The sequence below is a fragment of the Mobula hypostoma genome, chromosome 3 (genome assembly GCF_963921235.1).
Source record: "Mobula hypostoma chromosome 3, sMobHyp1.1, whole genome shotgun sequence".
NCBI lineage: Eukaryota > Metazoa > Chordata > Chondrichthyes > Myliobatiformes > Myliobatidae > Mobula > Mobula hypostoma.
Window position 1 is genome coordinate 150,534,816 of NC_086099.1, and position 24,253 is coordinate 150,559,068.

General features: G+C 41.1%; 1 protein-coding gene across 5 annotated transcripts in view; it reads left to right on the top strand.

Moving 5' to 3' along the window:
* mtrr (5-methyltetrahydrofolate-homocysteine methyltransferase reductase) overlaps nucleotides 1-24,253 on the top strand; it is a 106,147-nt gene that overhangs the window by 36,396 nt on the left and 45,498 nt on the right. For 4 of the 5 annotated variants that reach the window (XR_010017413.1, XR_010017415.1, XR_010017414.1 and 1 more), the window contains exons 9-12: nucleotides 1,669-1,849; nucleotides 11,293-11,335; nucleotides 13,720-13,915; nucleotides 15,209-15,327. Coding sequence is in view for 2 of the 5 variants with exons in the window: in XM_063043859.1 (XP_062899929.1) it covers nucleotides 1,669-1,849; nucleotides 11,293-11,335; nucleotides 13,720-13,915; nucleotides 15,209-15,327 (539 nt within the window). In the remaining 3 variants the exon portion in view is untranslated. Of the gene's footprint in view, nucleotides 1-1,668; nucleotides 1,850-11,292; nucleotides 11,336-13,719; nucleotides 13,916-15,208; nucleotides 15,328-17,734; nucleotides 18,839-24,253 lie in introns of those variants that run through there. The other variant, XM_063043860.1, reaches the window with a different exon arrangement.

Below are 24,253 nucleotides of genomic sequence, written 5' to 3' on the forward strand. Positions count from 1 at the left end.
TGCTGGGTATTACCAACTTTTGTTCTTATTCTAGTAACTTAAAACCTATGCTTCATGATGACTGATTATCAGTAGCAGCGGAAGTGTTATCCACCATGATGTGTACCCATGTGGGCTGGTGCATTACTCAGTCAGTCAATGCCATGCAGTCAAGGAATCGCCCTGGGTTAATGAATACTGTCAAAAACCGTTAAGGGAACATGAGAGATACATATACACAGTGGCAATTTTATTGAGTACATTTCATTAATGCAAATATCTAATCATTCAGTCACGTGGCAGAAACTCAATGCATAAAATCATGCAGACATGGTCAAGAAGTTCAGTTGTTGTTCAGACCAAACATCAGAATGAGAAAGAAATGTGATCTAAGTGCCTTTGGCTGTGGAATGATTGTTGGTGCCAAATGGGGTGGTTTGAATATCTCAAACTGCTGATCTTGTGGAATTTTCACACACAACAGTCTCAAGTTTACAGAGAATAGTGCAAAACTTATGCAGTGAGTGGCAGTTCTGTGGGCCAAAATGCTTTGTTAATGACAGAGGTCAGAGGAGAATGGCCAGACTGGTTCAAGCTGACAGGAAGGCAACAGTAACTCATATAACCACACATTACAACAATGGTGTGCAGAAGAACATTTCTGAGCGCTCATGTCGAACCTTGAAGTGGATGGGCCACAGCACCAGAAGACCACAAACACACACTCAGTAGCCACTTTATGAGACATACATCCTGTGGTGCATTTTACTAAATATTTAATCGATGAAAGGATGAAGCTCCATAAACATCTTCATCCTCAAAGAAAACCTAACCCAAATAGTCAAAATTGTCAAGTAAATGATGTATCTCAACTTGTTCTTCATCTTCATAGATGCCAGTCTTGGCCAATTCATGTCAGTTCACGTGATGTCTAAATTAGTCTGATGGCACTGTGTACAGCAAAGTCTGTGCTGTACACAGTTTAGTCTCTGCAGGCAGAGCAAAGAATATCCATGTTCATCCCCGATGTCGAGAGCTTAAATAATGAGGAATAGCTGTAAGCAAAATAACTTCGAAAAGTAAAAATGTTATGCCAACACATGAGAAATGATGATGAGCAACTATTTACTTAAAGGTAATAAGAGAGATTTTTAAGAAAAGGGGAGATAAGAGGCATTTAGAAACATAAATTCAAGAGCATGGATTTTGGCTAGGCAGCTCAGTATTGCTCGAGAAAGTGAAGCAGGGGTGTTTTTACTGGTTTTATTCGCTTCATATTTATACTTGAATTTCCTTGTGATGTAGCAGGAGGAAATTATATATAACAGCTCTCAAAGCAACCACACCAGTCCCATTCCAAACTTGTTTTCTTGTAACCTCTTTCACATGCTTTTCACCTCCTGCCCAGGTACACTAGAGGTAATTCACAGTAGCCAAGGACTGAACTAAACAGCATCAACCTGAGATGTGGTAGGAAGCACAAGCACCTGGTGTACATCCTTGTGGAACGTTTAATCTCCACACAGGCAGCACCAGAGATCAGGATTGAGCCCCTCCCTGGAGCTCTGAAGCAGCAACACTTTTAGCTGCACCGTTGCCAGTCTCCGTCCCTTTGAGGAAGGTATTAAGAACTAATTGCTTATGGCTTTCATTGTAGGGTTTCTTGATCATCTAAAATTGTGTTTTTAGGCCTTTTTGCGAGCATTAGTTGAGTACACATCTGACCCGAGTGAGAAACGGCGATTGCAAGAACTATGCAGCAAACAGGGTGCAGCAGACTACAACCAGTATATCAGAGACTTCAATGTTTGCCTGCTTGATATCCTGAGATCAGTTCCATCATGCCATCCACCATTTAGCCTACTTGTAGGTAAGTTTTTTTTTAAATCCCTGTTTTCCTTGTATTCCCAAACTAAAAAAAATGTTAATAAAACCTTTCAGGATTGCCCAAAGTTATTGAATTAACATGAAATCTAACTTTATTAGTTTTGTCTCAATAAAATCTCTCATTGCAAGAGCAAATATTGAGGAAATTTTTAACTTGGTATTATTTCTGCTTTAGTTGCCCTGCATTGTTAAGCAAGTTTTGTAATCTCATTTTAGATATTCAATGTGGAGCTGTGTGTTAAGTATATAAGGAATTCCATGTAGAAAGGAGATAATTTTTACTTTATGCTGGCAGATCTCGTGCAGCTTTACTCAAGGTAACTCGGAAAATGAATTCTTATTTGATAGGAACAATGTTTGTACCATTTGGGGAAGAACCCAAGAGCTGCTAATTTAATGTAACAATCACTGTCGACTCAGGCAAGTATGTAGCGTGTGACTTCGAAGCGCCATTTACAGATCTTGCATACAAAGGATGGAAATGCACAATCACAGACTAATTATAAAGAGAAGCAGAAAGGCTCGGGTTTAATTACTGCCCGATACGCCACTGGTGTTTAGTACAGCAATGAAGGCCCTCCTTCTCTGTCTGATAATATTGTTTCTTCATTGCTGTTCCCATGACAATTGTTTTTTTTTCGTGACCTGTTGGGTTGTTAGCCCTGAGCTGAACCCCTGAACCTGGAGGACCAGTAGACCACTCTTAGTCTAGCCTCTACCCTTTGATCTGTTTGGAATAGATGACCCTGCCAAAGCACAAGGCCCTGACTCAGCCAGCTTAGCGTTGGTCATTGAGGTATGCAAGCCTCCAAACCACGACAAACTTGTGGTCCTCTTGGAGGAGAGAGTCTAGAGTGACCACACATTGAGTAACAACACTGTAAGATTGCTCAGCTCCAGGATTGGGTGTTTTTCTGGTGATCATCCAGAATTATGTTTTAGGCCTGTTTGTGAGCATTAGCGGATTGCGCATCTGACCCTAGTGAGAAACGACAATTGCAAGAGCTATTTATTTTTCAGTTGATGAAGATGTGGTAGAATCTGAGAGTTGATGGGAATATGGAGTCAATAGAAAAAGCAGAGGGATGAGTGCCAATGGGTTCTTGATGGTCAGCAGAGACTCGATGGGCTGAAAGGCTCATTTCGTGCCAGCTGACTTTACAAACAGTGCATCGTGGGTCCTGGTCGATAGTCCAACTGTTCTGCAGCTACAGCACAAATGCACGTTCTGGTGCAGTAAGAGCTAAAATACACATCGGTGAAGGGGAACTGGAACCTTCGCTGTGCATTGATCAGCACAGTGTAGTTATCGGAACAGAATGGAGTTCAGGTGGGAAGGTGGTATAACTAGGTGGTGATACTAAACAAGAGTATAACTATTTCGATGAACTATGCGTAGAAAGCATTCTTCTAGGGTGCATCACAACCTGGTATGGAAATTATCCTGTCCAAGACCGAAAGAAGCTGCAGAAGATCGTGAACACGGAACAGCACATCACACAAACCAATCTTCCGTCTGTGGACTCACCTTACACCGCACGCTGTCGGAGCAGTGCTGCCAGGATAATTAAGGACACGACCCACCCAGGCAACAGACTTTTTGTCCCTCTTCCCTCCAGGAGGAGGCTCAGGAGCTTGAAGATTCGTACGGCCAGATTTGGGATCAGCTTCTTTCTAACTGTGATAAGACTGCTGAACGGATCCTGACCCAGATCTGGGCCATACCCTCCAAATATCCGGACCTGCCTCTTGGTTTTTTTTGCACTACCTTACTTCCCATTTTTCTATTTTCTATTTATAATTTATAATTTAAATTTTTAATATTTACTAATTTTAACTATTTTTAATAATATTTATAATCCAGGGAGCGTGAAGCGCAGATTCAAATATCGCTGTGATGATTGTACGTTCTAGTACTAATTGTTTGGTGACAATAAAGTATAAAGTATATAAGTATAAGTTTATTCACCTTTCAAAGGGGAGCAATGAACTGTACACTTGTATGCAGAGTTTCATTAAGAATATTGAGTGATGTGATTCTGATACATTCCTGTACTCTGAACTTTAATCAAAGTATGTATACGTCACCATATAGAATCTTGAGATTCATTTCTTTGCAGGCGTTCACAGTAAAATTAAGAGATACAATGAACTCTCTGAAAAATCATACATAATGACTGACAAACAACAGATCTTCAAAGAAAGACAAGTTGTGCAAATAAAACAAAATGATGAGAGCATGTGATGTTGAGAGTCCCTGAAAGTGAGCCAGTTCAGAGTAGTGGTGAATGAAGTTATCCACAATGGTTCTGGATCCCAATGGTTGTAGGGTAGTAACTGTTCCTGAACCAGGAAGTGCGGGACATAAGGGTTCTGTATCTCCTGCCCAATGGTAGTATTGAGAAGAGACCAGTGCCTGGATGGTGGAGGTCCTCGTCGAATGCTGCTTTCTCGTGGCAACGCTCCATGTAAAAGTAACTGATTTGTGGGCACGGCTTTTCCAGTGATGGACTGGACAGTGTCCACCACTTTCTGTGGCCTTTTCCATTCCTGGGCATGCTTCCATATCAGACCTTGATGCAACCATTTAGGATATCCTCCACTGTGCATCTGTAGAAGTTTGTCAAAGTTTTTTGTGACATGCTAAATCTATACAAACTGCTAAGAAAGTCCAGGCACTGTTGTGGCTTCTTTGTGATGGTATTTATGTGCTGGTCCCCGATACGTTGATGCCAAGGAATTTAAAGCTATTGACTCTCTCCACCTCCATTTCCACTAATGAGAACTGGCTCATGGACCTCTGGCTTCTTTCTCCTGTAGTTGATAACCAGCTCTTGGCTTTGCTGATGTTGAGTGAGGGATTGTTATGGCACCACTCAATAGATTTTCAATTTCCTGGATACTGAATATCATGAAATGGAAACAGATGAGAACCTCCATAGTCACCTTGTGCTCCAAGTTTCAGCATTTCCATTTAGTAGGAGTAAGATGCCAACCAGAATGAGGAGGATTGCCAATACGGATTCTAGATTATAAGAAAACAAACTGTTGTCAAATCCATCCATTTGTTACTGAACATAGAACAGTACAGCAGAGGAACAACCCCTTTGGCCGTGATGTCTATTCTGACCATGATGCTAATCCAAATTGTCTTTTTGTTGTCCTTATTCCTCCTATAATGCACCAACCAGCAGTGCCCACAATGCTTCAAATGTGGCGTAACCAAAGTTTTGTGTAGTTGCATGATGACCTCCCCACTTTTATTCTCAGCATCCTGACCTATAAAGACATTTATTCTGCACGTCAACTTCAGTGTTTTGTCTACTTGTCATGCTGTTTTCAGGGAGCTATGGACTTGCACTCCAAGATTCCTGCATTCATCAATGCTCCTGACTGTCCTGTTGTCTACTGTATATTTTCCTCTTGCATTTGACATCCCAAAGTGCAACACTGCACACTTGTCCAAACTGGTATTGGTTTATTATTGTTACATGTAACAAAAAAGCTTCTGTTTGCATGCTGTCCAGTCAGATCATAACTTCTATAATTGCAGAAAATAGAATGCAGAATGTACTGTTGGAACTGAGTTTTAAGAGTAGAATGATTATAATAGATATTTTAATTGTCACAAAGCTTCCTTCTTTCCTTCCTTCCTTCCTTGTGCCCGTAACTCCTGGTGGAGTTGTCGGGGCGCTGTCATGACAAGCTTTGCACCAGTCTGTTCCATCTGTCGCGGTTGTGTGTCAGAGCCTGGGTCACCGCAAATGTTATCCCTGTCCATCCTTTAATGTCCGTCCATCTTTTCCTCTGTCTACCTCTCCTTATTCTCCCCTCCGCAGTTCCTTGTAGAGCGGTCTTTGCAAGGCCACAGATCTTGTTATGTGGTCATACCATCTCAGCTTTCTTTTCTTCACCGTTGTGAGAAGGTCTTCACGGGGGCCAATGTGGTGCTGGACAGTCTTGTAGACCTGCTCGTCTGTGATATGGTCCAAGTATGAGATGTCCAAGATGTTGTGATAGCATCTCATTTCCAATGCCTGTATCTTCTTCTGTAGCTCTGTTGTGAGGGTCCATGTCTCACATGCATACAGGAAGATGGAGAATACTAATGCATGCAGGAGTCTGATCTTGTACTTCATGGTGATGTTGCTGTCCCTCCATATTGCCTTGAGTTTGGATACACAAAGCTACAGTTTATTAAATATCTGTACAGTTTGTTAAATAATCTGTTTAATTCCTAAATGCTTTTTCTGAATATCCCTCAGATTTAAAACTAAGTGCTGACGCTGCTAATATTTTGTTTAATACTAGTATGAAACCTGGATGGATTCATTTCCAACAAGTTCCTGGTCAATAATGTTAATGTTTTTCACAGAAGTACCGTAAATTCAGGTGTATAAGCTGACCCCCCCCCCCATTTTCAAGGTTAAAAAAGTGACTTTTTCATGTTACCCTTGTATAAGCCGACCCTTTTTGTAGAGGTTTTTGATTTAACCAGAAAAGATCACAAGATCTCACATACCAGTACTCAGCTTTGCCAGATCTGGAACCTGGAAATTTTGTGAACTAGTACCTGCTAAGAAAATAGGCCTACACATTGTAGAGCGTTATAAGCGAATTCTTAATAAATAAAACGGAGGGAAGTTTTGGATTAGGTTCCCAATGGTAAAGAATCCTCTGAAATGTAAGCCCCATGAAACCATTTAGTGCCTATCGTAATCTCGTTAAAACAACACGGGGTGGCGGGATCAGTACGTGTACTCAGTATTGAGTTTGTGACCACCATGTACAAAAGATTAAAACAAATGCGATACGATGCTGGCTTCAAGCTGAAGGTTGTTGATTTTGCTAAAGGAACAAATAATTCTGCAGCTGCTAAGAAGTTTAGTGTAAACGAGAAATAAGTGAGAGAATGGAGAAAGGCAGAGGACACGCTGAGGGAAATGCCAAAGACGAAATGTGCAAACCGCGGGAAAACATGAGAGTGGCCAGAACTGGAAGAAAAAGTTTGAGAGTGGGTGAATCACCAGCGATCGTCTGAATACATTGTTACCAGAGAAACGATTTGAGTTCAAGTGTTGAAATGGGCTAAAAAACAGTGAGGTCAGCGAAAATTTCAAAACTACGCGAAGTCGGTGCACCTGATTTATGAATAGACGTGATTTTGTGTTGAGACAAAAAACAAAGATTGCTCAGAAGTTGCTGAGCGACCTTGAGAATAAGATTATGGCCTTCCAATCGTTCGTAATCAAGCATCGAAAGGCACATTCTTACCCGCTCTCACTGATTGGCAATATGGACGAGACACCAATGTTCTTTGATTTTGCTGGCAACCGCACTGTCAGAAGGGGGGGAAAATAGTCCTTGTCAAAAAACTGGACACGAGAAGCAACATTTTACTGTCGTGTTAACGTGTATGGCTGATGGGACCAAACTACCACCGATGGTGATTTTTAAGAGGAAAACAGTCCCAAAGAAAGAAAAATTCCTGCGGGGTGTTGTTTACATTCAAGAATGCGGCTGGATGGACGAAGCGGGTTGCTTGAAGTGGGTTAAAGAGGTGTGGCATCGACGTCTCAAAGGTTTCAGGAAGGAGAAGTCGCTACTTGTCTGGGACATGTTCAAAGCGCACTTGTCAGGTGAGACAAAAGCAGCATTGAAAGCTGAAAATACGGACATTGCAGCCATCCCCGGTGGTTTGATGTCCGTGCTCCAGCCACTAGATGTGAGTTTAAACAAACCATTCAAAGAATTCACACGTCGACAGTGGAACGAATGGATGATGTCTGGAAATCAGTCATTCACTCCAGCGGGAAATATGAGGGCCACATCTCTAGCTACAGTTTGCAAGTGGGTAGTGCGATCGTGGGAGGAAATGGAGGCTGAGTGCATTGTGAAGGCCTTCAAGAAGTGCAGCATCAGCAATGCTTTGGAGGGCACTGAAGATCATTTGCTTTGGGAAGAAGACGATGGAGATTTGGCAGTCAGTAAAGCTGCAAATGGCGATGTTGAAGCCGAAATTGACGATCCTTGCTATGATATGGTGACTGCTGAAGAATGGGACATGATTTTCGGAGAGTCAGATAATGAAGAGTGTGAGAGTTTCAAGCTCTGAACGTTTGACGACAACAGTGTGTACAAGTAAATTGAGAAACAGAATGTGTTTTGTAGATCTTTTCTTTTGTGTAGATTTCATAAGCATTTGTATTTGACTCAAAAACAGCCAATAAATACGACCTGTCTTCCGTGTATTCGTTTTTCCAAAGTTGGCACCCTCTGTATAAGCCGACCCCTAATTTTAGGGCCAAAATTTAGCCAGATTTTTGGCTTATACATCGAAATTTACGTTGATGCAGAGACAGAAGTGTTACTTTTAATCCAGCTAAGAAAAAACATACCAACAACCGGTTTTTTTTGAGATTGTAGAAACAGATAATCTTGCTCTGAATCCTTTTTCATTGCCACTATAAGTTGAAAGGTTGCTTCTTAGCAACTTCCTCAATAATTAGAAACCCTTGAGACCTGGAGGTTCTTTTGATGAATATGTGTTTATCATCAAATCAAATTTTTATTGGGCAGTTCTGATTTATAATGTACACGATCAAGTAAAACAAATCTTCTCTGTATTCAATCATCTCTCACACCTTTGCACCAAAAGTGTTAATATATTCTGTCTCTGCTCTGCCTTGATCCTACCAATTAGTCCTGCCCACATCTCAGCTTGCCTTTGGTGTTACGAGGTTAGTGTTTATCAGATTAAACTTACAGTATTTCATCAAATATCCCACAGTGGGTTTCAGAGCCATTTCAGGTGTAATGAACGGAGATTTTTGAGGCTGTCCTTTCGCTCTCAGTGTAGTATGCTACAGGGTGCAACTATACCCGAGTGCAAATAACAATTGCTTCTGTTTCTGCACTTAACCCTTTAGTCTAACCATTACTTTTGCTAAATTCTACTACTTGTCCCCTTCTACACCACTGCTTGACTATTTTTGTGAATTATTTGGTTTTACTTGTGGAAGTTAATTGAAAATTGCCATTTTAGAAATGCACATTGATAATATATTAGCTTATAATTTGTCCATTGATAATCTGATTATGGCTATAAAGTTCATTAGCACAACATGTTAATAGTGTGCTTTGTGACACTGATTTTGCTGGGAGAAACTTCTCTGAGAGAGATCATACACAGCTTGCAGTTTTATCACATTTTGGCAGAACATTTTTTTTTTAAATTCCTTCAGTTATCTGTAGCTCCCGTGTAATTATGGTCTTGCAAAATATGATCAGCATATAGGAGGGAGATTGAAAATCTGTCTGAATAATGCCATAACAACCTCTTACTGAATGTCAGCTGATTATTGACTTCAGGAGGAGAGAACCAGAGGCCATGAGACAGTCCCCATCAGAGGATCAGAGTTGGAGAGGGTCAGCAGCTTTAAATTCCTTGATGCTATCATATCAGAAGATCTGTCTTGGGCCCAGCACGCAAGTGCCATCACAAAGAAGGCCCAACATCGCCTCTACTTCCTTAGACGTTTGCAAAGATTCAGCATTGCATCTAAAACTTTGACAACCTTCTGTAGATGTGTGATGGAGAGTGTATTCACTGGTTACATCACAGCCTGGCATGAAAGCACCAATGCCCTTGAATGGAAAATCCTATAAAAAGCAATGGATACGGCAGAGCCCATCACAGGTAAAACCCTTCCCACCACTGAGCACAGTTACATGGAGCTTTATCGTAGGAGAGCAGCATCCACCATCAGGGATGTCCACCACCCAGGTCATGCTCTCTTCTCACTGCTTCTATCAGGAAGAAGGTACAGAATCCTCGAGACTCACACCCACAACCATCAGGCTCTTGAACCAGAAGGATAACTTCACTTGCCCTAACACTGAACTGTTCCCACAGCCTATGGGCTCACTTTCAAGGACTCTTCATCTCGTGTTCTCAATATTTATTGCTGATTTATTATTTTTTTTGTTATATTTGCACCATTGTCTTTTGCGCACTGGTTGTCCAGCTGTAGGGTGCGATCATTCATTGATTCTATTATGGTTATTGGATTTACTGAGTATACCCTGAGGAAAATGAATTTCAGGGTTGTATATGGTGACATGTAGATTAGATTAGATTCAACTTTATTGTCATTGTGCCAAGTACAGATACAAAGCCAATGAAATGCAAAGAATAGTGTTACTTACAAAATAACTGCGAATAAAAGGTGCTACAGCACACAAAAATATAAAAGTGCTGAGATAGTACAGTAGGGGTGCAATACTACTTAGTGCTGTGATGTGAGGTTTAGCAGGGTCACAGCCTCAGGGAAGAAGCTCTTCCTGTGCCTGCTGGTGCGGGAGTGGAGGCTCCTGTAGCGCCTACCAGATGGGAGGAGAGTTAAAAAGTCCTTGGTTTCGGGTGAGATGCATCCTTGATAATGCTTTTCGCCCTGCCCAGGCAGCGTTTATGGTAGATGTTCTCAATGGTGGGCAATTGGGTGCCAATAATCCGCTGGGCAGTTTTTACCACACGCTGGAGTGCTTTATGGTCCGATATGGGATAATTGCCATACCACACTGAGATGCAGTGATATACTTTGATACACTCAGTGATACACTGAGATACAATTTGATAATAAATTTACTTTGATTTTTGAACTTTATTGCAGGCTTACTAATCAGCCAAGTCTGGTGTGTTGTGAAGAATTTAAGATCTGTTTTTGTTTACTTAATAACCATTTCAAGGAAGCTACTGTACCTTTGGAGAAAATGTTCTTACGACCTCCCCAATCCTTAATTTATCCTTCCTCATTCAATAGCTATCATTTTAATGCCTACAAATGTTTAATTATGTCAGAGCATTCTGCTTGTATGCTTTCAAATTTTTTTACTGATGCCCTCACTACGGCCCCTCAGACTCACAAGCCCCCTACATCTTAATGGGCAGGAATATCACAGGCCTGTAAGCTCAGGAATGAATAACCCAGTTGCTTTTTGAAAGGTGAATGAATTTGAAGTATGCACATTTATTTTAAACTATATAATTATTATAGCCCAAATCAATTGAAGTCTAATTGAGCTAGTGGAGAAGAATGAATGGGTGTTGCTTTTGGACCAAATCCTATATTGGAAAGAATGCAGGGTTTCATAATAGCTGCAGTGTGTCGAAGCTAAATCTACCAGGTTAGATTTCATTTAGAAAAGGTGATTATCATACAGCTTCTAATTTTTCTAGATCAACCATGACCTGACTCTTGAAGCTTCATCTGAAATAACGTCTGAAATTTTAGTTCTGCGTAACAAAAAAAGGTTCTTATTATAAATGGAATTAATGAGCCTATAGGTACTTAATAAAAGTTTAACATTTTTGGCATGCTTTTGTTATTGCATTCCCGGACACTTTTAACATCTCTTCTCTTTCAGAACACTTACCAAAGCTGCAAGCTCGATCTTATTCAGCTGCAAGGTAGTATTTTGTTTACTTAAGAAATTAATATTGGTAATAATGTCATCTGTAAAACTGTTGTATTTATAAAATCAGAAATCAGTGACCCACTACTACCATTCCCTTAAATTTGGTATCTTTTGTTAAACAACTGGTCATGGTGTAGAAGCCAGCCAGCATGTTTGGAGACTCTGTAGAGTTGATCTCCATGCCGTTGATGGTATTCCTTCCTTTGACTAGTCTGAACGGCACAAACCCAAGCGTCCAGTCCCAAACCTCACCTAAAAGCCACCTGCTCACAGTTATGTACCATTGCTGAACTCTGCACAATAACAGCCCATCTGCTGTAAGTATCCGGGATCACTGTCATCTCCAGGCTCAACTGTTCCAATACATCTGTAGCTAATCTACCTGCATCTCCAGTATTCTATTTTTAAGGCGTACTTTCTCCTCAACATTCAACAGTTTATCATTCCATTGTAACTTCGTGTTTAATTCCTTGATGCAAAATTTTAGCTTCATAATTTAATTTTAATTCCTTCATAAACTCTGCCTTGTAGTGCACCACTATCAAGGTTGAGTTTGTCATATACATAAGCATATACATATACATACACGTAAGCACATGTATGCACAGGTGCAATGTAAAACTTACTTGCAGCAGCATCACAGGTGTATAGCATCGTGTAAGCCGCATTATACAGAAAATCATAAATTAAAGGTAAGTTGTATCCAATTTTTAGTGTAAAATATGATTAGAAGAGAAAACAAAGTGCACTTTAGTGTAAAGTGGTCATAATGTTGCTGAAAATCTCCCATCTCCAAATACCATCAATTTCAGTTTACTGTGCATCCCAAAATCCTCTAACTCCAGCAATGGCAGTTGTGCCTCCAGCTATATCTTGAATACTAAACCTTTCAAATTTGTTTCTAAAACTTTGCCTCCTCCTGCAATGTCATATAAGCTTTATTTTAAACCACTTTTTGTTGCCTGGATATCATTTCCTTTGGTTTAGTGTTGATTTTCTATTTCTGCTAACATTTTTATGGTAAACCTTGATATTTTTTCTGCACCTCGAGCATTACATAATTGCCAAGTTGCAGATGTCATCTTTCTTTGAGCATTTTCTAAACTTCAATTGCAAGTCCAATTTTAAAAAAAGCCATATTGTTTCTACTGTTCCTCTTACAGAATGCTTTATATTCCTATTCCATAATTGAATGTGGAATCAAATTAGGATTAATGTCTGGTTCGTAATGGTAACTGCTAGCCAAGAGTTTATTCATTTGGCTACCTTCACCATCTTCGACTGAAAGGGAATAAATTATGGATAAATTGTGCATTTTATTTTCACTATATTAAAAACATTCTTTATAATTTGACTGTAATGTGCACACCATTCCTGTAATTCTAAAGATATCACAGATAGGATGCAGTCAGGGAAACACTGTAGCATAGTGCTAACAGTACTTGTGACCTAGGTTCAATTCCTGCTGCTACCTATAAGGAGTTTGTACGTTCTCCCGGTGACTGCGTGGGTTTCCTCCGCGTGCTCCAGTTTCTTCCACTGTCCAAAGATGTACCAGTTGGTAGGTTAATTGGTCATTGTAAGTTGTCCTGTGATTAGGCTAGGGTTAAATCAGGGGATTGCTGGGCAGCGTGACTTGAAGGGCGGGAAGGACCTATTCTGTATTTTACCTCAATATTCAATAATGAAACAATAAATAGAAAATATCAATAATAAATATACATTGAACAGTATTTTAAACATGCTAGATGATCGTCACACAATGGTGGCTGAAATGAGTGACGCTATCTGAAACAAAATTTTAAGAAGCTGATTTTGAGAAACACTACATGCATAAATGAGGAATGATAATTGATGAGAATATTGTTGAATCACTGTCATTGATTAGGGGGTAAATTGGCCATCACCTGTAAAGCAGAGAATCCGAATTCCACTCACAAGATAAACTTAAAAATGTAGTTGCAATTATCTGAAACTTTATAACTCTTATCCACACTGAGAATCCTTTTAAACCAATTAAAGATTTAGAAACAGCATTCATTGCAAAAAGCATATAACATACAAAAAAAAATCCATGCTGTGTAGGATTTTTTTTGGAGCAAACTGTTCCTAATTACGTCTCAGATGTTTGTTGCTGCAGATTATAATAGAACAGTTTCTGTTTGTCATGAATTGATTCATTTTGGTGAAATACATGAGTAGGTCAGGGACATCTGCTTTTGCCTTTTGTTTCATTAATGTGAAATTTAACTGCATATGATATTTACTTTGGTTTTGTTGAATAAAGGATGAAGTATAAAATAATTAGGAACTATTTTAAGTTGTCAAGTATCCTAAATACTTAACAAGTTTTCATCTCGTTTGGTTTCTCTGTAGCTCATCCAAATATTATCCTGGGAAGCTTCATTTTGTTTTTAACATTGTTGAGTTTCCATCTTCGGCTGTGCAGCCTACCGCCCGGCGAGGAGTTTGCACAGGTTGGCTGGCACAGCAGGTAGCTCCAGGGCTTCAGAGCTATGACAGTGAAGCTGCAATTGCCGACTGTTCATCGGATAGGTTTGCAACAACACAGGTAAGTACTGTGTACTAAATTATTAGAAGCATAGCCAGGTTTTATATAGTCTATATTCAGGCATATTTTACTAGAAATGTATTTGTGAACCAGGATTTCATTTGCGGGCATCAGAAATTTTCAGTGTTCTTCTCCCTACCGCATTACCACCTTCCGCTTGCTCAGAGCAATGAAGCGCAGAGCAGTACTTTAGACTGGGACAGTTGCATCCGATCAACACTGCAATCACAACAGTGAGCAAAGTGAATGGAAGTGGGAAATGATGATCTTGGAATTATTTAGGAATAATTCTAGTAATTATGCTAACAAACTTTTGATTGTTGGTACTCTGAGAGTCACAACAATATTAATAGCTGCCAGTCTATATCGTTTGAGCAGTGATCCTTAAATACTCGGGTATTGGATGTTGTTACATGTATGCGATTGGTTAAGTGGTTCTATAGCTACATAAATTACATTGCATTCATCACAGAACAGGAAATTATCAGGAGAAATATAACTTTCAAACAATATACATATGTTGCATGTTAGTTTTTTGTTTAATACTCTGATTAGCTGATGGCTGAGATGGATATTTGAGCCTATTACAGCACCTGATGAAGTCGTAACAGTCAAGTGAGTACTTTCAGTAAAGGATAACTTGGAGTACTGTGCTCAATTCTGGTTGCCTCGCTACAGGAAGGATGTGGAAACCATAGAAAGGGTGCAGAGGAGATTTACAGGGATGTTGCCTGGATTGGGGAGCATGCCTTATGAGAATAGGTTCAGTGAACTCGGCCTTCTCTTCTTGGAGCAACGGAGGATGAGAGGTGACCTGATAGAGGTGTATAAGATAATGAGAGACATTGATTGTGTGGATGGTCAGAGGCTTTTCCCCAGGGCTGAAATGGCTAACACAAGAGGGCATAGTTTTAAGGTGCTTGGAAGCAGGTACGGAGGAGATGTTGGGTAAGTTTTTTACACAGAGAATGGTGAGTGCGTGGAATGGGCTGCCGGCGGCGGCGGTGGAGGACGAAACGACAGGGTCTATTAAGAGACTCTTTGGATGGCTACATGGAGCTTAGAAAAATAGAGGGCTATGGGTAAAGCCTAGATATTTCTAAGGTAGGGACATGTTTGGCACAGCTTTGTGGGCCGAAGGTCCTGTATTGTGCTGTAGGTTTTCTATGTTTCTATAACAAGGGGGTAAAGATGCTGCTTTTGAAGAAATATCATAGAAATAGATTCAGTTGAAGTATTTTATTGAAACGACTAGGAAGGGCTTGCTAATATCAAGTGAATTTCCTTTTGCAGATTTCCATTTTCAGTCGGCAGAACACATTTTTCCATCTACCCTCTGATACTGCAGTTCCTATCATCATGGTGGGGCCTGGAACTGGCGTTTCTCCCTTCATAGGTTTCTTGCAACACCGGTAGGTGACCTGTCAATAATATAATTTAGAGTAAAAAGCCTTCTTTCAAATAAAGTGGAGTCTACTGAATATTGAAGTACAGTGGATTCTGGTTAATTGGGACATATCGGGGCCAGTACATTTTGAACCAATTAGCCTAAGTTTCATGGAAATGGGTAAAAAGAGACAAACAGTTTAACTGAGTAACAAATTATGTATTTAAATGAAATATAAAACAAATAAACAAATTAGACCATTGACAGTCCTTTTACGGTACTTTAAAATTGTGTATTAGTTCGTAATAGTTATCAACATAATGTACGCTGCCGTGTTCATCTGATTGATTGTAAATGAACAAAATCAGTGCAGGCACCTATTGCAGATAGTGAACTGCCTTCACACAATGCCATCAATGATTGTATCTTCCAAACCTTCATTTTCATTGTAACCTTCAAGATGATTGTCGATACCTTCAAATTCTTCATAGTTCCTAACTTGTTGAAGTAATGAAATCATTTCCTTTTCACTTGTTGAGCATTTCAGGCATTTCCAAATCTGAATGCTTGAAATCACTGAGCAAAACAGTTCTGAATTGTCTTACTGATTATTCTTGCCACTATGAGTGACAAAATTTCTGCGTTTTGCACACACATACATGCAGCTGACACTATTTATAAACTATTTGCTCAAAGCATGGTGGGTGTTTTATGGCCACACAAGTTCATGCAACTGACGCTAGTCAGAAACTGTTCTGCAACAGTCTCTTGTCCTAATTAAATGGCATAGTGTCCCAAATAAACGAAGAGAATCTTGGCTATTTACTCAATTAATTTTTGTTCTTTAAGAGCTGTCCCAAATAAGTGGCTACTCTGATTAATCGATGGCCCAATTAACAGGGATGCACTGTATATAGTTTGAAACAGATTTGATAGCTCCTGTGTGTGTGTGTGTGTGTGTGTGTGTCTCCTTTTTTTCCAAGAAGACTCAGCTGTATTTCCATTCTTGGATAAATTTGGTTCAGCAAACAGGAGGTTAAGTAGACTGAAGTAGGGGGAATGATTTGGGAAGAAGCTAGTGAAATAGGGTGATTTATTGCTGGAAAAGAAAGTAAGTAGTTGAGAGGAGAGTCATAAAGGGAAAACAGCTACTTGATGGTGGTTATTATTATGCTGAAAACATTTAATAGTTCATGACATTATTCAAAGATCTTGCAAATTTTTCAACTTCTATGCGAGTCAAATTTCCTTTGGCAAATCATTATTAAATGGGCTTCCAGTAAGTTTTCACAGAACTTCCTGTCATACCTTGCTGTTAAAATCATTCAACTACCTTCTGAGGACAATTGGAATAATCTTTGTATTGAAGAGATTTACTGTTGAAACGTTAGATAATGAATGAAGTTTACATTTTTTTAAGAGCTTATTATTCTCAAGTATGTAACTGCATTGGAGTGTAAAAGATATTCTGCTTGATGACTGAACTAAATTGATTGAAATAGTGTGTGGAAATGAGATTTATAAATAGGAATTGTATACTAGTTTTTCCTTCCCTCTCTGGCATTGTCTGTGGTGTCAGTACAATAGAGTCAGAGAGGAAAATAGCATGGAAATTGACCCTTTGGAACAACTTGTCCTTCCCAACCATGAGCAAAGTCGACGTAAATTTCCTATTAAAGTATGTCTGTCACCATATACTACCTTGAGATTAATTTTCTTGCCATCATTTCCAGTAAAATAAATAAAATGGAATTTATGAAAGCTATGCATAAACCAAGAATGACAAACAATCGAAAGACCATAAGATATTGGAACAGAATCAGGCCATTTGGCCCATCGAGTCTGCTCCGCCATTTCATCATGGCTGATCAAATTTTCCCCTCAGCCCCAATCTCCTATCTTCTCCCTTTATTCCTTCATGCCCTGACCGTTCAAGAATCTAACAACCTCTGCCTTAAATATACATAAAGACATGGCCTCCACAGCTGCCTGTGGCAAAGAATTTCAGAGATTCATCACCCTCTGGCTAAAAGGGTGCAATGTGCAAAAGAAGACAATTCTGAAAATAAAAGCATAAACAAATATTATTGAGGACATGTGATGCAGAGTCCGTGAAAGTTCAGTCAGTAGCTTGTGGAATCAGTGGTGAGTGAAGTTATCCACACTGGTGCAGGAGCTGATGGTTGTGCAGTAACTGTTGCAGTGGGAAGAGTGCATGGTCTAGAACGTGAAGGTCCTTGATAACGGATGCCCCTTTCTTGTAGCAATGCTCATTGTAAATGTGTTCATTTGTGGGCAGGGTTATGCCTGTGGTGGAGTGGGATGTATCGACCACTTTTCTCTTCCCGGGTATTGATGCGATACCAGGCTGCGATGCAACCAGTCAGGATACTCTCCACTGTGCATTTATAGAAGTTTTTTCAAATTTTTAGATCACATGCTGAATCTACGCAAACTTCTAGGAAAGTAGAGGGTGCTGCAGTGCCGCCTTTGTGATAACACTTGCGTGCCGGTCCCAGGACAGGTCCTCTGATATGATAACGTCGACGAATTTGAAGTTCCAGACCCTCTCCACCTCTGATCCCCTAATGAGGACTGGCTGATCGAGCTCTGGCGGCTGCTTCCCGTGGTCAGTAATCAGCTGTTCGGTTTTGCTGACATTGATTGGTACCTCAAGGGAACAACTGGTCACTCAAACCGATTTCCAATCTCCCTCCTTTGTCACCACCGTCGATTGGTCCAGCAACAGTAGTGCCGTCAGCAAACTTGAATAAGGTGTTGGAGCTCTGCGTAACCACACAATAAAGGGTATAAAGTGAGTAGAGCAGGGGCTAAGCACACAGCCTTGTGGGGCTGCTGTGCTGATGCTGATTGTGGAGGAGATGTTGCCCATCTGAACTGACACACGTCTGCAAGTGAGGAAATCAAAGAAATCAAAATGAGTTGCACAGGGACAAGCTGTTAAAGCTCAGTGATTTGTTGAGCTATTAACCTATCTAAACTAATCACTAAGCTGGTTACATTTGCCGGTGTTTGGGCCATAGCCCTCTAAACCAAAGCCACCTATTCCAGTTTAGTGTTTTTCCAAAAACAGGACAATCATGTAGAACTGCAATGTAACATCCCAATTTCTGTACTCAATGCCCTGACTGATACCAAAGTACAATAATGGAATTTCTGGGTATATGTTGAAATAATGGAATCCTGATACACTCACAGAGGTGAGGGAAGACGTAAGGATAAAAACATGTATTGTATTGTCTTTAGCTGAGCTTCACTGCCATCGATTAACTCCAGTGCACCAAGGCACAGTGAGTTATGGGCTGATCAAGGAGCTGTTGATCACTGCATGCAGTTCCTGGGGAATAAAAAGCTGCATGCAGTGAATATAATGAGGCTGGCAAATTCCACAAGCCTCTCAATTGCTGTATCAGTTCTGAATCCTGCCCAAGGTGTAAATCTCTGCTGAGATGAGGTGAAGGGCCAGGACAATGTTCCGTGTGGCACACATCAAAGTTGCTGGTGAACGCAGCAGGCCAGGCAGCATCTCTAGGAAGAGGTACAGTCGACGCTTTGGGCCGAGACCCTTCGTCAGGACTAACTGAAGGAAGAGCTAGTAAGAGATTTGAAAGGGGGAGGGGGAGGGGGAGATCCAAAATGATAGGAGAAGACAGGAGGGGGAGGGATGGAGCCAAGAGCTGGACAGGTGATTGGCAAAAGGGATATGAGAGGATCATGGGACAGGAGGCCCAGGGAGAAGGAAAAGGGGGAGGGGGGAAAAAACCCAGAGGATGGGCAAGGGGTATAGTCAGAGGGACAGAGGGAGAAAAAGGAGAGAGAGAGAGAAAGAATGTGTGTATATAAATAAATAACAGATGGGGTACGAGGGGAAGGTGAGGCATTAGCGGAAGTTAGAGAAGTCAATGTTCATGCCATCAGGACTCTCACAGCTACCTGGACTATTCCTCTTCTCACCCTGTCTCTTGCAAAAATACCATCCCCTTCTCGCAATTCCTCCGTCTCAGCCGCATCTGCTCTCAGGATGAGGCTTTTCATTCCAGGACAAGGGAGATGTCCTCCTTTTTCGAAGAAAGGGGCTTCCCTTCCTCCACCATCAACGCTGCTCTCACCCCATCCTCCCGCCACCCCACTAGGAATAGGGTTCCCCTCATCCTCACCTACCACCCCACCAGCCTCCGGGTCCAACATATTATTCTCCGTAACTTCCGCCACCTCCAACGGGATCCCATCACTAAGCACATCTTTCCCTCACCACCTCTCTCTGCTTTCCACAGGGATCGCTCCCTACGCGACTCCTTTGTCCGTTCGTCCCCCCATCCCTTCCCACCGATCTCCTTCCCAGCACTTATCCTTGTAAGCGGAACAAGTGCTACAAATGCCCTTACACTTCCTCCCTCACCGTCATTCAGAGCCCCAGACAGTCCTTCCAAGTGAGGCAACACTTCACCTGTCAGTCGGCTGGTGTGTTATACTGCGTCCGGTGCGGCCTCCTATATATTAGTGAGACCGTTTCGCTGAACACCTACGCTCTGTCCACCAGAGAAAGTAGGATCTCCCAGTGGCCACACATTTTAATTCCACGTCCCATTCCCATTGTGATATGTCTATCCATGGCCTCCTCTACTGTCAAGATGAGGCCACACTCAGGTTGGAGGAACAACACCTTATATTCCATCTGGGTAGCCTCCAATCTGATGGCATGAACATTGACTTCTCTAACTTCTGTTAAAGCCCCTCCTCCCCTTCTTACCCCCTCCCTTATTTATTTATTATTTTTTCCTTTTTTCTCTCTTTTCTCTCTCTCTCCCTCTCAAAATAATTCCTTGCCTGCTCTCCATCTTACTCTGGTGCTCCCCTCCCCTTTCTTTCTCCCTAGGCCTCCTGTCCCATGATCCTCTCCCTTCTCCAGCCTTGTATCCCTTTTGCCAATCAACTGTCCAGCTCTTGGCTCCATCCCTCCCCCTCCTGTCTTCTCCTATCATTTCAGATCTCCCCCTCCCCCTCCCACTTTCACATCTCTTACTATCTCTTCTTTCAGTTAGTCCTGATGAAGAATCTTGGCCCAAAACGTCAACTGTGCTTCTTCCTATGGATGCTGCCAGCCTGCTGCGTTCCACCAGCATTTTGTGTGTGTTTGAAACATGACCTAAGCCGTGCAAAATGCTTTTGTATGTAATTTTCACATAGAAGAATGCATGCACTTGCATGAAATTTCCAGAATACTACATCATATTAATCTGGATGTACAAAGTAAAATCATTTTTCAGTCAGTATGTCTAGTCAGAGATGCATTTTTAAAAAAAAAAGTCTTGGTGTGTCTGTTGTGTCTGAATTTGGTTCCTGGTTTGGTGTTCGATGACCCCGTTCCAATCACTGAATTAGTGGCAGTACTGACATCATTTTAATAGTTTCATAAGGCATTTGAGAGTCAGCCAAATTGCAATTGGTTTGGAATCATCAGATAAACTAGAACAAGAACTTTAGATTTTCTAAGGGGAACTAATGAAGCAAGTGGATTTTTGCAAGTATTTCCACCATAATTAGTACTTGAATTTTCCTCCCTGGATTTATTTAAATAATTACTCACCTGTAGTGGTTCAGTTTGAATTTTAGTCCAAGTTTCCAGTTTATTAATGTAACAGTGCTAATGTGTATATAACATCGAATAAATATTGAAACATCTTGTATTTTGTAAAAGTGGATCATGTTTGTTTGTCACACAAAATCCTGGAGGAACTCAGCAGCATCTATGGAAAAGACCCGATGAAAGGTCTCGGCCCAAAACGTTGACTATTTACTCCTCTCTCTATAGATGCTGCCTGGCCTGCTGAGTTCCTCGAGCATTTTGTGTGTGTTGCTTAAATTTCCAGCATCTGCAGATCTTCTCGTGTTTGTGAAATGATCGTTCTTATTCCAAATGATGTAAAGACGGGTGGAGTAGGGAAATGCACCAGTTTTGATCAGTTACCCTAAATGTCATCTCTTATAAGGAAGACATGATAATTCCATAATCAATAATAAAGAAATACAATCCTTTTGACTGGCATTCTGGTGACCTAATAATGTCCAGAATCTACCAATATTCGTTCCATTCTACTATGTTGCAGTACTGTTTCTAGAAATGGGATGCTTTTGAAACCAACTTAATGAGTTGGGAGTTACAAAGCCATTTTCAAAAAGGGACCTGCTCTATTCTACAGCTAGTAGGTTTGTATCTGAAGGAGTGCATTCAAGCAGAGAATTCATTCAGTGGGTAGGCACTGAATAATGCCACAGAGGTCATGGTGAATACTTATGGGCTATAAGCAACGTTTGAGAAAGTGAAGAGATGTTCAAAGGGTCAGACCTGATGAAAGTGAACCATGGGTAAGTGAATTATGCAGTTGTGATCTGAGAGCCAGTATTAAACTGTCGCAGCTACCAAAATGTAGCAGTGTGTCTGAGGCTTGACACACCTACATGTCAGGCAATGTTGGGCTGTATCCTGGTCCTGGATTAGCAGAGATGTACATGCTGTGCTGTGTTGTCACCTGCAGACTGTAACTGTACATCTTTGCACGGCAGTACTGCCTTATTGGATAACGGCATGCTACTGCAAAAGCCAGCCATTTGTGGCAGGGCACTAGAGTCAAAGCAGGAGCTGTGAATTGGGCTTGGGTGCTGGGATACTCTACTATCTGTCTTTACAATTGCCTCAGAATTCATTTTGAGAAAGACTACCACTTATTCTTTGAAATCTCCACCAACCATAATATATGGCTGATTGGAGGGCTGTAAAAGGCAATACAAAGTATTTTTAATTTTTGAATCTTCATTGAGAAACTCTGTCTCTTCTTTTTAATTTGATTACATGCACTTTTCATGTACCACCACTAGAGGTCTCCTTAGGGCTGCAGATGAGGTTGTGATTAAAGGCAACAGCAGTATTAATATGCAGAAACATTCTAAAGCAGAGGCTCCTAATCTGGGCTCCACAGACACCTCAGTTAATTAAAAAAATGTTGGGAACCCCTGTTCTAAAGAACATAATGGGTGCCATGCTAGAGAAAGAAATGTTACAAGAGCTGAAGAGCCCCTTGGAGAAGGGGTTAGATGGAGAAGTAGGGGGTCATAGGAGAAGGATTCTTGGTGTGAATGCAGAAAAGGCTATCCTGGGTAACATTTTGACAGGGGAGAGATTGTAGTGCTGGAGTAGGGAAGGGTGAGTTACAAAGAATTTGTACGTGATTTTGTTACTTACTTCCCTGAGATTCGGCATAGATCACTTAGGGGAAGAGTGATGGTTAAGCCAATTTTTAATAACTTCTGTACAGCATTACAGAGAGCATTTGCACCATTGAATCTATGCTGGCTGTCAAAGCAACCCCATCAATCCTATTCCCCGAAGTCCTGATTCAGGGTCTCAACCCAAGATGTTGACTTGCACCTATTGCCGCCAGAGATGCTGAGGGCAGCTTGGTTATTCTAACATTCAGTTTTTGTCCTAAATCCTATTTCCCCCCCCCCCAACTTAATTCTCTACAAACTGTTCTCGGTTGTGCCTATTAAAAATCCCCTGACTCTGCCACACTAGGTGGTAGTTTACAGTTGCCAATTAACCTACCTACCATTGTCCATGAAATATTGGATGAAACCAAGCACCCAAGGGAAAACCAGGTTCTGCAAACTCCACTTCCCTACAATTGAACAGTGAAGTTTTTATTTTATTTATTGAGATACGAAGTGGAATAGGTCCTTTCCGCACTTGGAGGCCCACTGCCCAGCAATTCCTCCAATTTAATCACAGTCCAACCACAGGACAATTAGCAATGACCAAGTAACCTACTGACCAGTATGTCCTTGGACTGTGGGAGGAAGCCTGTAGTCGCTGAGACAACATGCAAACTCTTTACAGGCTGTGGTGGGTCGCTGGTACTGGAAAGCGTTATGCTAACTACTGCACTTACTCTGGCTTATGGAAGCACGAAAGAGGAATTTTCGGCAGATAATTGAGATGGTGGTAGCTGTAATAAGGGGAGGTTGATGGGATCAGAAACTCTGCTTTGGAAAAGATGGTGAGAGGTTGCATGTGTGCCTTAGTCTTCCGAAGGAATGTTAACTGAAACTGATGAAAACATGAGGGAGATGATGAGTTATAGTTGTCTTGTGGGATGTGATAACTGAAAATCTAAGAACTGCCACCATCTCCTTTCAAGTGCTGAAATAAATTTGTGAGAGGAAGTTGACATCCTGCTTCACCAGCAATAATATTTGGTTGTGAAAACTCCTCAGAGACATGCAGCTGAGAAGGAGGCTTTTTGACCCACTACGTCCTTGGCAACCATCAAGTCTCTATCAGCACCTGCTCTGCAGATTCCTATGCATTGGTGATTTCAGTCCTCATCTCGGTGGTGCTTAAATTGTGGCAACCATCAACATCGTTCACTCAGGCAGTGTTCCAGATTCCAGCTACCACCTGGATGGAAAAAGTTCCTTCTCCCATTTCCCCTCAACCCAACCCTATGTCCTCTAGTTTTAGATACTTCTGCTAATTATCTGCTTATGCCACTGCCTTACTGAAGTAGTTCTGTGGAGGATTTTCAACTAATTCCAGTTTTGGGGGGTGGGGGGGAGTGTTGTCGGTATTAGTGAATATGAAATTGTGAGGCTTTTCATTTCAAAGTACCCAGTAACCAGTGCTAAAGTTGAGTAATATAATACTGAAATCTGATGCAATGCTCAAGCAGAGTGAAAACACTTTCCAGTTTCTTCATTATTATTAACTTCTAAATTTGAGATTTAGGATGCACTTGTAATAAATTTAGATTGTCAGTATGACAGTGGGTGCAGCTGTTGGACACCTCTGCACTCGAGTGATTGCTCTCTCGCTCTTGTCTGTTGGCTCTGAGTTACGGGAACTTGATGTAGCGACGCTGCAGATTGAAACATCG